This window comes from Triticum urartu, chromosome 2, assembly GCF_003073215.2.
Source record: "Triticum urartu cultivar G1812 chromosome 2, Tu2.1, whole genome shotgun sequence".
In the NCBI taxonomy this organism is placed as follows: domain Eukaryota; kingdom Viridiplantae; phylum Streptophyta; class Magnoliopsida; order Poales; family Poaceae; genus Triticum; species Triticum urartu.
In genome coordinates, this window is record NC_053023.1 from 696293766 (window position 1) to 696305661 (window position 11896).

At 50.0% G+C, this 11896-nt stretch overlaps 1 protein-coding gene across 1 annotated transcript; it reads left to right on the top strand.

Moving 5' to 3' along the window:
* Window positions 1–4475: 4475 nt before the first annotated feature.
* On the top strand, window positions 4476–6837 carry LOC125534183 (anthocyanidin reductase ((2S)-flavan-3-ol-forming)-like). The gene is made up of 6 exons (XM_048697462.1): window positions 4476–4672; window positions 4827–4993; window positions 5276–5476; window positions 5566–5725; window positions 5954–6170; window positions 6325–6837. Exons 1-6 carry the CDS (start codon window positions 4549–4551, stop codon window positions 6470–6472), a joined length of 1017 nt encoding a protein of 338 aa, XP_048553419.1. The 5' UTR covers window positions 4476–4548; the 3' UTR covers window positions 6473–6837.
* Window positions 6838–11896: the final 5059 nt, after the last annotated feature.

An 11896-nucleotide genomic window follows, 5' to 3' on the forward strand; every position in this document is an offset into this window, starting at 1 on the left:
TCGAGATGGACCTAGAGGGGGGTGAATAGGTAGAAATACAAATTTTAATTGTTACTTGGCAATTTTAGGCAATAGTGCAGAATATGAAAGTGAGCCTAACAATTGCAAGTGTGATGCTAAGAGCTAAACAAGATAATCAAGTAATACAAGTAGATGAGTAAGCTAGCACAATATGATATAGGTAAGTGCAGACGAGACAAGTAACCACAAGTAGAGAGTTAAGGTTAGGGATAACCGCAACTCCGAGAGACGAGGATGTAAGCCGATGTTCACTTCCTTGGAGGGAAGCTATGTCACCGTTTAGAGAGGTGGGTGTTACCACGAAGGCACACCAACGCCACGAAGGCTCACCCTATTCTCTCTTTGAGACAACACCACGAAGGCGTTTCTCAACCACTAGTGGTAGACCTTGGGTGGTCTCCAAACCCTCACAAACTTTTCCGGGGGTAATCACAAGGGTCGATTACTCTTTGAAAGACTCCTACCGCCTAGGAGTCTCCAACCTCCAAGAGTAACAAGAACGATGGGGAAAAGCTCAAGACTTGCTCAAGTCACAAATTCCTTTGGTGCAAAGAAGGGGAAGGAGTGGATCTATCACTTGATCGGACAACTTCTCTCAAATGCTCTCAAATCCCTTGGGGATCTAAGATTTGGTGTGGAGGAGTGAGAGAGAGAGTGTAATGTGTTCTAGGGTTTGTTCAAAGTGAGTGGTCGACCCTATCCCGTGGGGGAAGAAGGCTATACATAGTGGTACTAAAAAGCTAGCCGTTTGGCCACTTAAGGCACAGGAGCTGCCGGACGTCGGGTGGGTACCGGACGACCGGTGACACAGATCGGACCGGACGTCCGGCCGGGCAGCCGGTCGTCCGCTTGCTGGAGTATAAATCTGACCGCGAAAATAGCACAGGTAGCAGACGTCCGGAGAGTAGCGGACGACCGCTGACCGGACGTCCGGAGAAACCAGAAATCCGTTAATATGAGTTCTGTTTAGATGTATCGGACGTCCGGAGAAACCGTACATCCGCTAATAAGGGTTCTGTTGAGAAGTACAGATCATCCGGTGGGCGCCAGATGTCCGGTCAGTTGTGAAGGCTGTGCCAACTGATTCAAGAACACAAAGAGACCGTGCACACATGGTGAAAACTAAGAGATGATAGAAAAAGTGTTTTGTGGATTTTGATCAAGTCTTTCACATAACCCAACGATCCCCTCTTAATAGTGTGGGATCCCTATACTCAAGGACAAATCGAAAGAAAGGGCCAAAGCCATTTGTCTTGTATTCTCCGCTCTTGAGTAATATGTACCTCTTTGTTTGTAGTCATGATCCACACACATAGCACTTGAAACATAATCCTGAGATATACTTGATAAACATGATTAGTCCCAAAAATGCATGTTTTCATCAACATCAAAATAAGATTAAGGGCATGATTGCACTTTCACAAGGGCCTTCGCAAGCTCAGACCCTTGCGTCTAAGGGTCACGCTCCAAGGACTCGTATTTTTTTGACGAAATCCTAGAGCTCTTGCTGCACCTCGCCGACTCAAGCCTCTTGCTTCTCGCGCTCGGTGCGGTCCTTCGCCGCTTTGTCTTCGGCCTCGGACAGCGCCTCCTTCAGGGCCGCCACTTCGGTCGTGGCCCCTAGCAAAATTCAATGATGATCCTATGACTTGGAAACCACATTCTTTTTTATTCCTTATCAATATACGGACGGGTATTACTTACCTTTCTTCTCTTCGAGCTGCCTCTTGGTAAGGCCGAGCTCTTTTTCGGACCGCTCAAGGTCCCGCTTCAGTGCGGAGACCTCCGCAGTGCGAGCGGCAGCGGCTAGCAGCGAAGCCTGCTTATTCACATAAGACACATTGTGATTATTATTTGATCCTCTGTTCAGCCTTTCTTCGCGAACGTCAAACAGAGCATCTGGGGCTACTGTCTATGCTATAACATTTTCTTATAAATCGATTACTTACCTCAAAGCCTATTAGGAGGCTGGCACAGGCTTCAGTCAGTCCGCTTTTAGCGGACTGAACCTTCTCTACCACCACACTCATAATAGTGCGGTGCTCTTCGTCAATGGAAGCGTCGCGAAGCGCTTCCAGCAAGTTGTCCGGTGCCTCTGGATGGACAGAGGCCATCGGCACAGACGGCTCGCCTCCCTTAGCGAGGGGTCACCCGACAGAGTCCGAAACCATGGGAGGTTCCGGCGCAGTATTCGGCCGGGGGCCGAACTTGCTGCCCCCGTCATTAGTGCCCATGGGAGCCTTGCCTCCCATGCGCCCGGCATCTGGGAGGTCGCCTTGGGGCGCCCCTAGAACTACCTTCCCTTGGCTTGGTGCCCTTCGGGACAACACCTCGGCATCCTCCGTTGGGCGGGGGGAGGAGGCAGTCGGGAGCGAATCACTGTTCGTCTCCGAAAGGCCCAGAGACCCATCCGAAGAGGATACGTCGAGACGGTCCTTGGGTGGGCTGCATGATCATGTTCGGCATGATAAGAAATAATAAAACGAAATATACCAGAACTGTTATGGTATCCGGATACTTACGTCTTCGCCAGGGGCTTATCCCTGGGCAACCACTCCTCGTCGTTGAACGCGGTCGTGGTGGAGCGGTCCGGAAGGAGGGCTCTTCCCTTCTTGGACCCTTTGGCCTCCCCGGATGGGGCGGCCTTCCTTTTCTTATCTCCCTCGGCTGGATGGGGAGAATTTTCCTCTTCCTCCTCCTTGTCTTCGGGGGAGGAGTGCGTCTTGGTGTTATCGGATAACGATTCCGATACAACCTTGCGCCGGAGACCTTTCCTGGTCCCCGCGGCCTTCTTCTTGGCCTTCTTCTCCGGCGCCTCATAGGGTGCCGGAACTAGCATCTCCGTCAGGAGAGTACTGATACGTCTCCAACGTATCTATAATTTTTGATTGCTCCATGTTATATTTATCTTCTGTTTTGGACATTATTGGGCTTTATTATTCACCTTTATATTATTTTTGGGACTAACCTACTAACCGGAGGCCCAGCCCAGAATTGTTGTTTTTTTTGCCTATTTTAGGGTTTCGAAGAAAAGGAATATCAAACGGAGTCCAAACAGAATGAAACCTTCGGTACGTGATTTTTGGAACGAACAAGATCCAGGAGACTTGGACCCTACTTCAAGCAACCAACAGGGAAGCCACAAGGTAGGGGGGCGTGCCTACCCCCCCAGGAGTGCCCTCCACCCTCGTGGGCCCCCTGTTGCTCCACCGACGTACTCCTTCCCCCTATATATACTTACGTACCCCCAAACGATCAAATAGGGCGCCAAAACCCTGATTCCACCATCGTAACTTTCTGTATCCACGAGATCCCATCTTGGGGTCTGTTCCGGAGTTCCGCCGGAGGGGGCATCGATCATGGAGGGCTTCTACATCAACACCATAGCCTCTCTGATGAAGTGTGAGTAGTTTTCCTCAGACCTTCGGGTCCATAGTTATTAGCTAGATGGCTTCTTCTCTCTTTTTGGATCTCAATACAAAGTTCTCCCCCTCTCTTGTGGAGATCTATTTGATGTAATCTTCTTTTGCGGTGTGTTTGTTGAGACCGATGAATTGTGGGTTTATGATCAAGTTTATCTATGAACCATATTTGAATCTTCTCTGAATTCTTTTATGTATGATTGGTTATCTTTGCAAGTCTCTTCAAATTTTCAGTTTGGTTTGGCCTACTAGATTGATCTTTCTTGCAATGGGAGATGTGCTTAGCTTTGGGTTCAATCTTGCGGTGTCCTTTCCCAGTGACAGTAGGGGCAGCAAGGCACGTATTATATTGTTGCCATCGAGGATAACAAGATGGGGTTTGTTTCATATTGCATGAGTTTATCCCTCTACATCATGTCATCTTGCTTAAAGCGTTACTCTATTCTCTTGAACTTAATACTCTAGATGCATGCTGGATAGCGGTCGATGTGTGGAGTAATAGTAGTAGATGCAGGCAGGAGTCGGTCTACTTGTCTCGGACATGATGCCTATATACATGATCATACCTAGATATTCTCATAACTATGCTCAATTCTGTCAATTCCTCAATAGTAATTTGTTCACCCACCGTAAAATACTTATGCTCTTGAGAGAAGCCACTAGTGAAACCTATGGCCCCCGAGTCTATCTTCCATCATACTAACTTCCAAAACTTAGTTATTTTCATTGCCTTTTATTTTAATTTGCATCTTTATCATAAAAATACCCTACCGCTAAGGTGCTTGGCGGTAGGCACGAGCACGCACTGTATTTAATACTTAGAGTTTTTTGGCGGTAGGGCATGCAACCCTACCGCCAGGGATCTTGACGGTAGGCTGTTATTCCCTATCGCCATGATCCCTGCCGGTAGCAAAAGGGTCAGATCTTAAAAAAAATTCAAACTAAGATCAAATCTTGAATAAATTTCAAAAAAGGATCAAAACACGAAATTTAGCCCCGAGGGGATATATGCGGTGTTTGCAGTGTGCCAACAACCAGACGTCCAGACCAGACAAGAGCAGTGGAACCTCCCTGAATCGCGTCAATCGAGTAGCGGCGGCCAGCGATGTCGGCGGCTGAGGGAAGGAAGACGGCGTGCGTCACCGGAGGGAGCGGCTACATCGCCTCAGCTCTCATCAAGCTGCTGCTCCAGAAAGGCTACGCTGTCAAGACGACTGTCAGAGACCCCGGTTTGATTCCTGACCCCGGTTCTATCTTCAGTAAAGCATGCCTATAGCGAATCTCATGTGAAGCGCGCCTTCTTTTATGCTGAAATTGCTTCGAATTGTTGTGCTCCCAAGGTCCGCGCGCCTCTAAACTGAAGAGTCTGTCATCTGTGTGCAGGTGACATGGAGAAGAACTCCCACCTCAAGGACTTGCAAGCGCTTGGCCCCTTGGACATCATCCGTGCCGATCTGAGTGAAGAAGGCAGCTTTGACGAGGCAGTTTCCTGCTGTGACTACGTCTTCCTCGTCGCCGCTCCGTTGAATCTGATGTCAGCCGACCCCGAGGTAAATGAACCTCTCCAACAAGTTCCTTCTCATCCACACGATTGGTTTTCCGGCATCTCAGGGTGGTGTACACGTGTAGTTAGTTGGTTGGAACGCAAGCTTTATGTTGCTAGCCCCTCTGACAGTTCTGACAGGTAGAGAACTCCTTATACTGATTACGCCGCAATTGTGATTTTAGCATTTGGCATCCTAATTACGTGCAATTATGTCAGCTTATTTCCTCTTCAGGGACAACTATACCTTAATGTGTGCTTTGTGTTGCTACGGTGATGATGGCGACAGAGAGATCTGGTCGGAGCCACCGTTCAAGGAACGCTCAACACCATGAGGTCCTGCGCGAGGGCAGGGACGGTGAAGCGCGTGATCCTGACGTCGTCCAGCGCCGGAGTGTCCAGGAGGCCGCTGCAGGGCGACGGCCATGTGCTGGACGAGAGCTCCTGGTCCGACGTCGAGTACCTCAGGGCCAGCAAGCCATCAACCTGGGTAAACATCCGCCGATGGGTTGGGATTCAGGAACACGACGCCTGCCATGGGCTGACGCTGGTCTCGTGTCTCCCGTGTTCATGTCGCAGGGGTACTCGGTGTCGAAGGTGCTCGCGGAGAAGGCTGCGAGCAAATTTTCGGAGGAGAACGGCATCGACCTCGTCACCGTGTTGCCCGTGTTCACCTTGGGCGCGGCGCCGGTCTCCAAAGCCGCATCCAGCGTTCCCGTCACCCTCTCCTTGTTGTCAGGTGAGCGATCGACGCATATGTGTTGGGCATCCCTGCAAGCATTCCTTCCACTTTTGTTTACCGACGGGAAGATGCAGCAAAGAAGCTATGATCTTGAGTACTCGCTTATTTTCACATAGTATTACTTACTGGAATTTGGAGAGACCGATAGAAGACATTTCATATGGCTATCTGTTTATCATTTTGGCATTCCATTATAACCCTATTGACCGGTGATATATATCTTAGGTGACGAGGCGCAGTTGGCCATCTTGGAAGGCTTGCAGTCCGTCACCGGCACCGTGTCGATAATCCACGTGGAGGATCTCTGTCGCGCCGAGGTGTTCGTCGCCGAGAATGAGTCCTCGTCTGGGAGGTACATCTGCTGCAGCCACAACGTCACCGCCTTACAGCTCGCTCATCTCATGGCACAGAAATACCCGCAATACATTGTGAATGCCGATCGGTATGTACCACTCTTTCCGTCCCGAAATAAGTGTTTCGAGTTTAGTACAAAGTTGAGACACTTATTTTAAGATGGACAAAATACAAATCTTCCACATGCATGCATGTTCAGATTGCAGTGACGGTGGGCCATTGACGACATGTGTTTTCTGCAGATTTCGTGGGTGCCCCGAGCAACCGAAAGTGTGCATTTCGTCACAGAAGCTTGTTGGGGAAGGGTTTGTCTTCAAGTACGAGAGCCTGGGTGAGATTTTGGATGACCTTGTTGAGTACGGCAGGGCCACGAGGATTTTACTCCACTGACATGTTGGTCAGCAGCCGATCTATATGTGATCACAACAAAAGATGCGCTTTAAAATAAGTAAAGTCTCACGACTGTGTTTGTGTGTGTGCGCAAATATCCTGGATTTTCAAAGAAATCAGAAGGTATGAAGCGAAAATTCATGGCTTATCCAGTCAGAGTCTCAAGAACCTCAGATTTCAGGTCAAAACTCTGACAGGGAGATTGTTGGAGTACATATATAGAAAAATTAAGGGTCCACAAGTCGGACCCTGAAACTAAGGTTGGCGGTCATTATCGTCATCGCCATCATCAATGTCGTCGTCGTCCTCCTTCGACTCGGGATACCCCAACTCCGAGTCCGTGGGATCCTTCGGCCCCTCCATGGGTTCAATGAAGTCAGAGTCGTCGGAACTGTCGGTGCTTAGGGGCGGCGACAGTGCGCCTGAATACTCACTAGAAGCGGGAGGGGTGACGTCATGACATGAGGAGGGGATATCTCATGGCCCATTCAAGGCCGGGCTTGAGCTGCATTTTTTTAACTAATAATAAGTAGCTGAGGAGCGGAGTAGTTAACTTTTTAATAATTAAGAAACTAACTATAACTAGCCTTTGCTACTAATTTTTGTTTATCAATGTTGCTAACAAATAAACGATCATGCATGCATCATATATACAGTCTACTTAATAGTTAAAAAAATCAATTTGCTTCAAATTAACTAGAATTTTAACAAATAAATATTTTTAGATCTATAACTATCATTTTAACAAACTGGAAATTTAGGACTAATTAGCATTTTTAGCAGATAGACAATTTACTTCTAACTAACATTTAACAATTTCGTACCAAATTAACTAGCATGTGCTACACATGAATGCATCATATGAAAAACATAGGGAAAAAGTTGATGAAGAAGGTCACCTTGCGTGCTCCTCCTTCTGCATGTGGACATCGGTGCAGGTGCGACTAGGAGAGAGGCAGCCAGCATCGATTATGGCGGAAGCGCCCTTAGCTATAGCACGGAACATGGCCACATGGGCACCCATGGTCGTAGCAGCGCCGGCGCAGTGGCTGCTGAGGGAGTCCTGGATTAGGGGGTCCTCGGACAGCCGGACTATATATACTTTGGCTGGACTGTTGGACTATGAAGATACAAGATTGAAGACTTCGTCCCGTGTCCGGATGGGACTTGAGGGAGTCCTGGATTAGGGGGTGTTCGGATAGCCAGATTATACCTTCAGCCGGACTCCTGGACTATGAAGATACAAGATTGAAGACTTCGTCCCGTGTCCGGAAGGGATTTTCCTTGGCGTGGAAGGCAAGCTTGGCGATACGGATATGTAGATCTCCTACCATTGTAACCGACTTTGTGTAACCCTAGCCCTCTCCGGTGTCTATATAAACCGGAGGGTTTTAGTCCGTAGGACAACATACACAACAACAATCATACCATAGGCTAGCTTCTAGGGTTTAGCCTCTCTGGTCTCGTGGTAGATCTACTCTTGTACTACCCATATCATCAATATTAATCAAGCAGGACGTAGGGTTTTACCTCCATCGAGAGGGCCCGAACCTGGGTAAAACTTCGTGTCCCTTGCCTCCTGTTACCATCCGGCCTAGACGCACAGTTCGGGACCCCCTACCCGAGATCCGCCGGTTTTGACACCGACATTGGTGCTTTCATTGAGAGTTCCTCCGTGTCGTCGCCATCAGACTCGATGGCTCCTACGATCATCAATAGCGATGCAGTCCAGGGTGAGACCTTCCTCCCGGGACAGATCTTCGTCTTCGGCGGCTTCGCACTGCGGGCCAATTCACTTGGCCATATGGAGCAGATCGAAAGCTACGCCCCTGGCCGTCAGGTCAGATTTGGAAGTTTAAACTACACGGCTGACATCTGCGGGGACTTGATCTTCGACGGATTCGAGCCACTGCCGAGCGCGCCGCACTGTCCCGAGGAGCATGATCTAGCTCTGCCGCCGAACAGTGCCCTGGAGGCCGCACCCGCATCGGCTTCGACCCTTAATTTAGAGCCAACTGCGCCAATCGAGGATGGGCGGTTGGACACCGCCTCGGGGGCTGCGATCCCAACGGCGATTGAGCCAAACACCAGCCCCGCACTCTGCGAGACTCGTGACTCCAATGAGCCGGACTCCGAACCCTCCGCGCCCCTGCCGATCAAATCCGATTGGGCACCGATCATGGAGTTTACTGCCACGGACATCTTTCAGCACTCGCCTTTCGGCGATATTCTGAAGACACTGGAGTCTTTCTCTTTATCAGGAGAGCCCTGGCCGGACTACGGTCAGCAAGGTTGGGGTACGGACGATGAAGAAATTCAAAGCCCACCCACCACCCACTTCGTAGCCACTGTCGACGATTTAACTGACATGCTCGACTTCGACTCCGAAGACATCGACGGTATGGACGCCGATGAAGGAGATGATGAAGAACCAGCGCCTACTAGGCCCTGGAAAGCCACCTCGTCATATGACATATACATGGTGGACACCCCAAAAGAAGGAGATGGCGATAGAACAGCGGAGGATGACCCCTCCAAGAAACAGCCTAAGCGCCGGCGTCAGCGGTGCCGCTCAAAATCCCGCCAAAACAAATACGGCGATTCCAGCACGGGAGATAATAATACTCCGGAAAGTGCCGAAGAAAACCCCCCCAGCAAGATTTAGCACAGGAGGATGGAGAAACCAGCCCTCATGAGAGAGCGGCTGACAGAGAGGTTGAGGACGATAATTATATGCCTCCCTCCAAAGACGAGGCAAGCCTCGACGACGACGAATTCGTCATGCCAGAGGATCCCGTCGAGCAAGAGCGTTTTCAACGCTGGCTTATGGCCACGGCAAGAAGCCTCAAGAAAAAACAGCAACAACTTAGAGCTGATCAAGATTTGCTAGTCGACAGATGGACTGAAGTCCTTGCGGTCGAAGAGCATAAACTCGAACGCCCCTCCAAGAGCTACCCAAAGCGCAGGTTGCTACCCCGATTAGAGGAGGAAGCACTTGATGCGGCTGACCGGCCACCTCGTGGCCGCGACAGAGAGGCCTCCCGGCCCTCCACTCAGGCCGCACCCCGTACCAAGGCACGGGAATATGCGCCGGACTTACGAGATATGTTGGAGGACAAGGCAAGCCAAACAAGATCGATCTACGGATAGGGTGCTCGAGACGGTATCCGTCACGCCGGCCACAAATTCTGCAGGGCCGAGCATAGTAGACAAAGCTCATTGGAGCTACGTCGTGATATAGCCCAGTACAGAGGCGCCGCACACCCACTATGCTTCATAGATGAAATAATGGATCATCAAATCCCCAGGGTTTCAAACCCGTAAATATCGAATCATATGATGGCATAACAGATCCTGCGGTATGGATCGAGGATTATCTCCTTCATATCCACATGGCCCGCGGCGATGATTTCCACGCCATCAAATACCTCCCACTCAAGCTTAAAGTACCAGCTCGGCATTGGCTTAACAGCTTGCCAATAGGATCAATCAGTTGTTGGGAGGACCTGGAAGCCGCATTCCTCGACAATTTCCAGGGCACTTATGTGCGACCCCCAGACGCCGATGACCTAGGTCACGTAATTTAGCAGCCAGAGGAATCGGCCAGGCAATTCTGGACACGGTTCCTAACAAAGAAAAATCAAATAGTCGACTGTCCGGACGCTGAGGCCCTAGCAGCCTTCAAGCACAATATCCGTGACGAGTGGCTTGCCCGGCACCTTGGACAGGAAAAGCCGAAGTCTATGGCAGCACTCACGACACTCATGACCCGCTTTTGCGCGGGAGAAGACAGCTGGCTTGCTCATAGCAACAATATGACCAAGAACCCTGGTAATTCGGATACCAGGGACAGTAGTGGCAGGTCACGTCGCAACAAGCAGAAGCGCCGCATTAACGGCGACAATGCTAAGGATACGACAGTTAATGCCTGATTCAGAGGCTCTAAATCTTGTCAGCGGAAAAAGCCATTTAAAAGGAATCCTAGGGGCCCGTCCAGTTTGGACCGAATACTCGACCGCTTGTGCCAGATACATGGCACCCCCGAAAAGCCGGCCAATCACACCAACAGGGATTGTTGGGTGTTCAAGAAGGCAGGCAAGTTAAACGCCGAAAATGAAGACAAGGGGCTGCATAGCGATGACGACGAGGAGCCCCGGCCGTCGAACAACAGTGGACAGAAGGGTTTTCCCCCACAAGTGCGGACGGTGAACATGATATACGCAACCCACGTCCCCAAAAGGGAGCGGAAGCGCGCGTTAAGGGACGTATACGCGGTAGAGCCAGTCGCCCCAAAGTTCAACCCATGGTCCTCCTGCCCGATCACCTTTGATCGAAGGGACCATCCCACTAGCATCCATCATGGCGGATTCGCCGCATTGGTTCTAGACCCAATTATTGACGGATTTCATCTCACTAGAGTCCTTATGGACGGCGGCAGCAGCCTGAACCTGCTTTACCAGGATACAATGCGGAAAATGGGCATAGATCCCTCGAGGATTAAGCCCACCAAAACGACCGTTAAAGGCGTAATACCAGGTGTAGAGGCCAACTGTACATGCTCAGTCACACTTGAAGTGGTCTTCGGATCTCCGGATAATTTCCAAAGCGAGAAGTTAATTTTCGACATAGTCCCATTCCGCAGTGGCTATCACGCACTGCTCGGGCGAACCGCATTCGCCAAGTTCAATGCGGTACTGCACTATGCATACCTTAAGCTCAAAATGCCAGGCCCTCGAGGAGTAATTACGGTCAATGGAAACACCGACGCTCTCTCCGAACGGAGGAGCACACGGCGGCCCTTGCAGCAGAAGTACAAAGAAGCCTCTTCAGGCAGTTCTCCAGTCCGGCCATTAAACGACCGGACACCGTCAAGCGTGCCCGGAGTAACCTACAACAAGACCGCCTGGCACGACCCGAGCAAGCGTAGCAATGCGGCCCCAACCCCAGCCCTCGCAAAAATGCGATACCAGTACTTCGCGTACATAACTACGCTCTAGAAATACCATGGGTATAGGGGGAGGGGCACCGTCACGGCACGCCCGAAACACGGCTTAAACCGCACCAGGGGCTGCCGATTTTTTAATTTTCTCTTACTTTCAGGACTCCACCCTTCGGAATGCTTGTTCGGCAGTTCAATTGCCGCACAAACGATGCAAGAACCAGGGAAGCAGACAAGCCACGCCGCATTACGGAACTCCCAGGTGGTCTCTATCACGAGCAGTATACCTGTTTCACATACTATTCCGCAGTTTGCCCCTGGAACGGACACGTTACATAGTCCAACCTTTTGCTTATCGCATTATTTGTATCGTTCTGCTTTGATCGCAGCCCTCTTTAATAAACAGTGCATAGCTTTTGTCTATTTTTGCATTACTCTTATATATATATATATATATATATATATATATATATATATATATATAT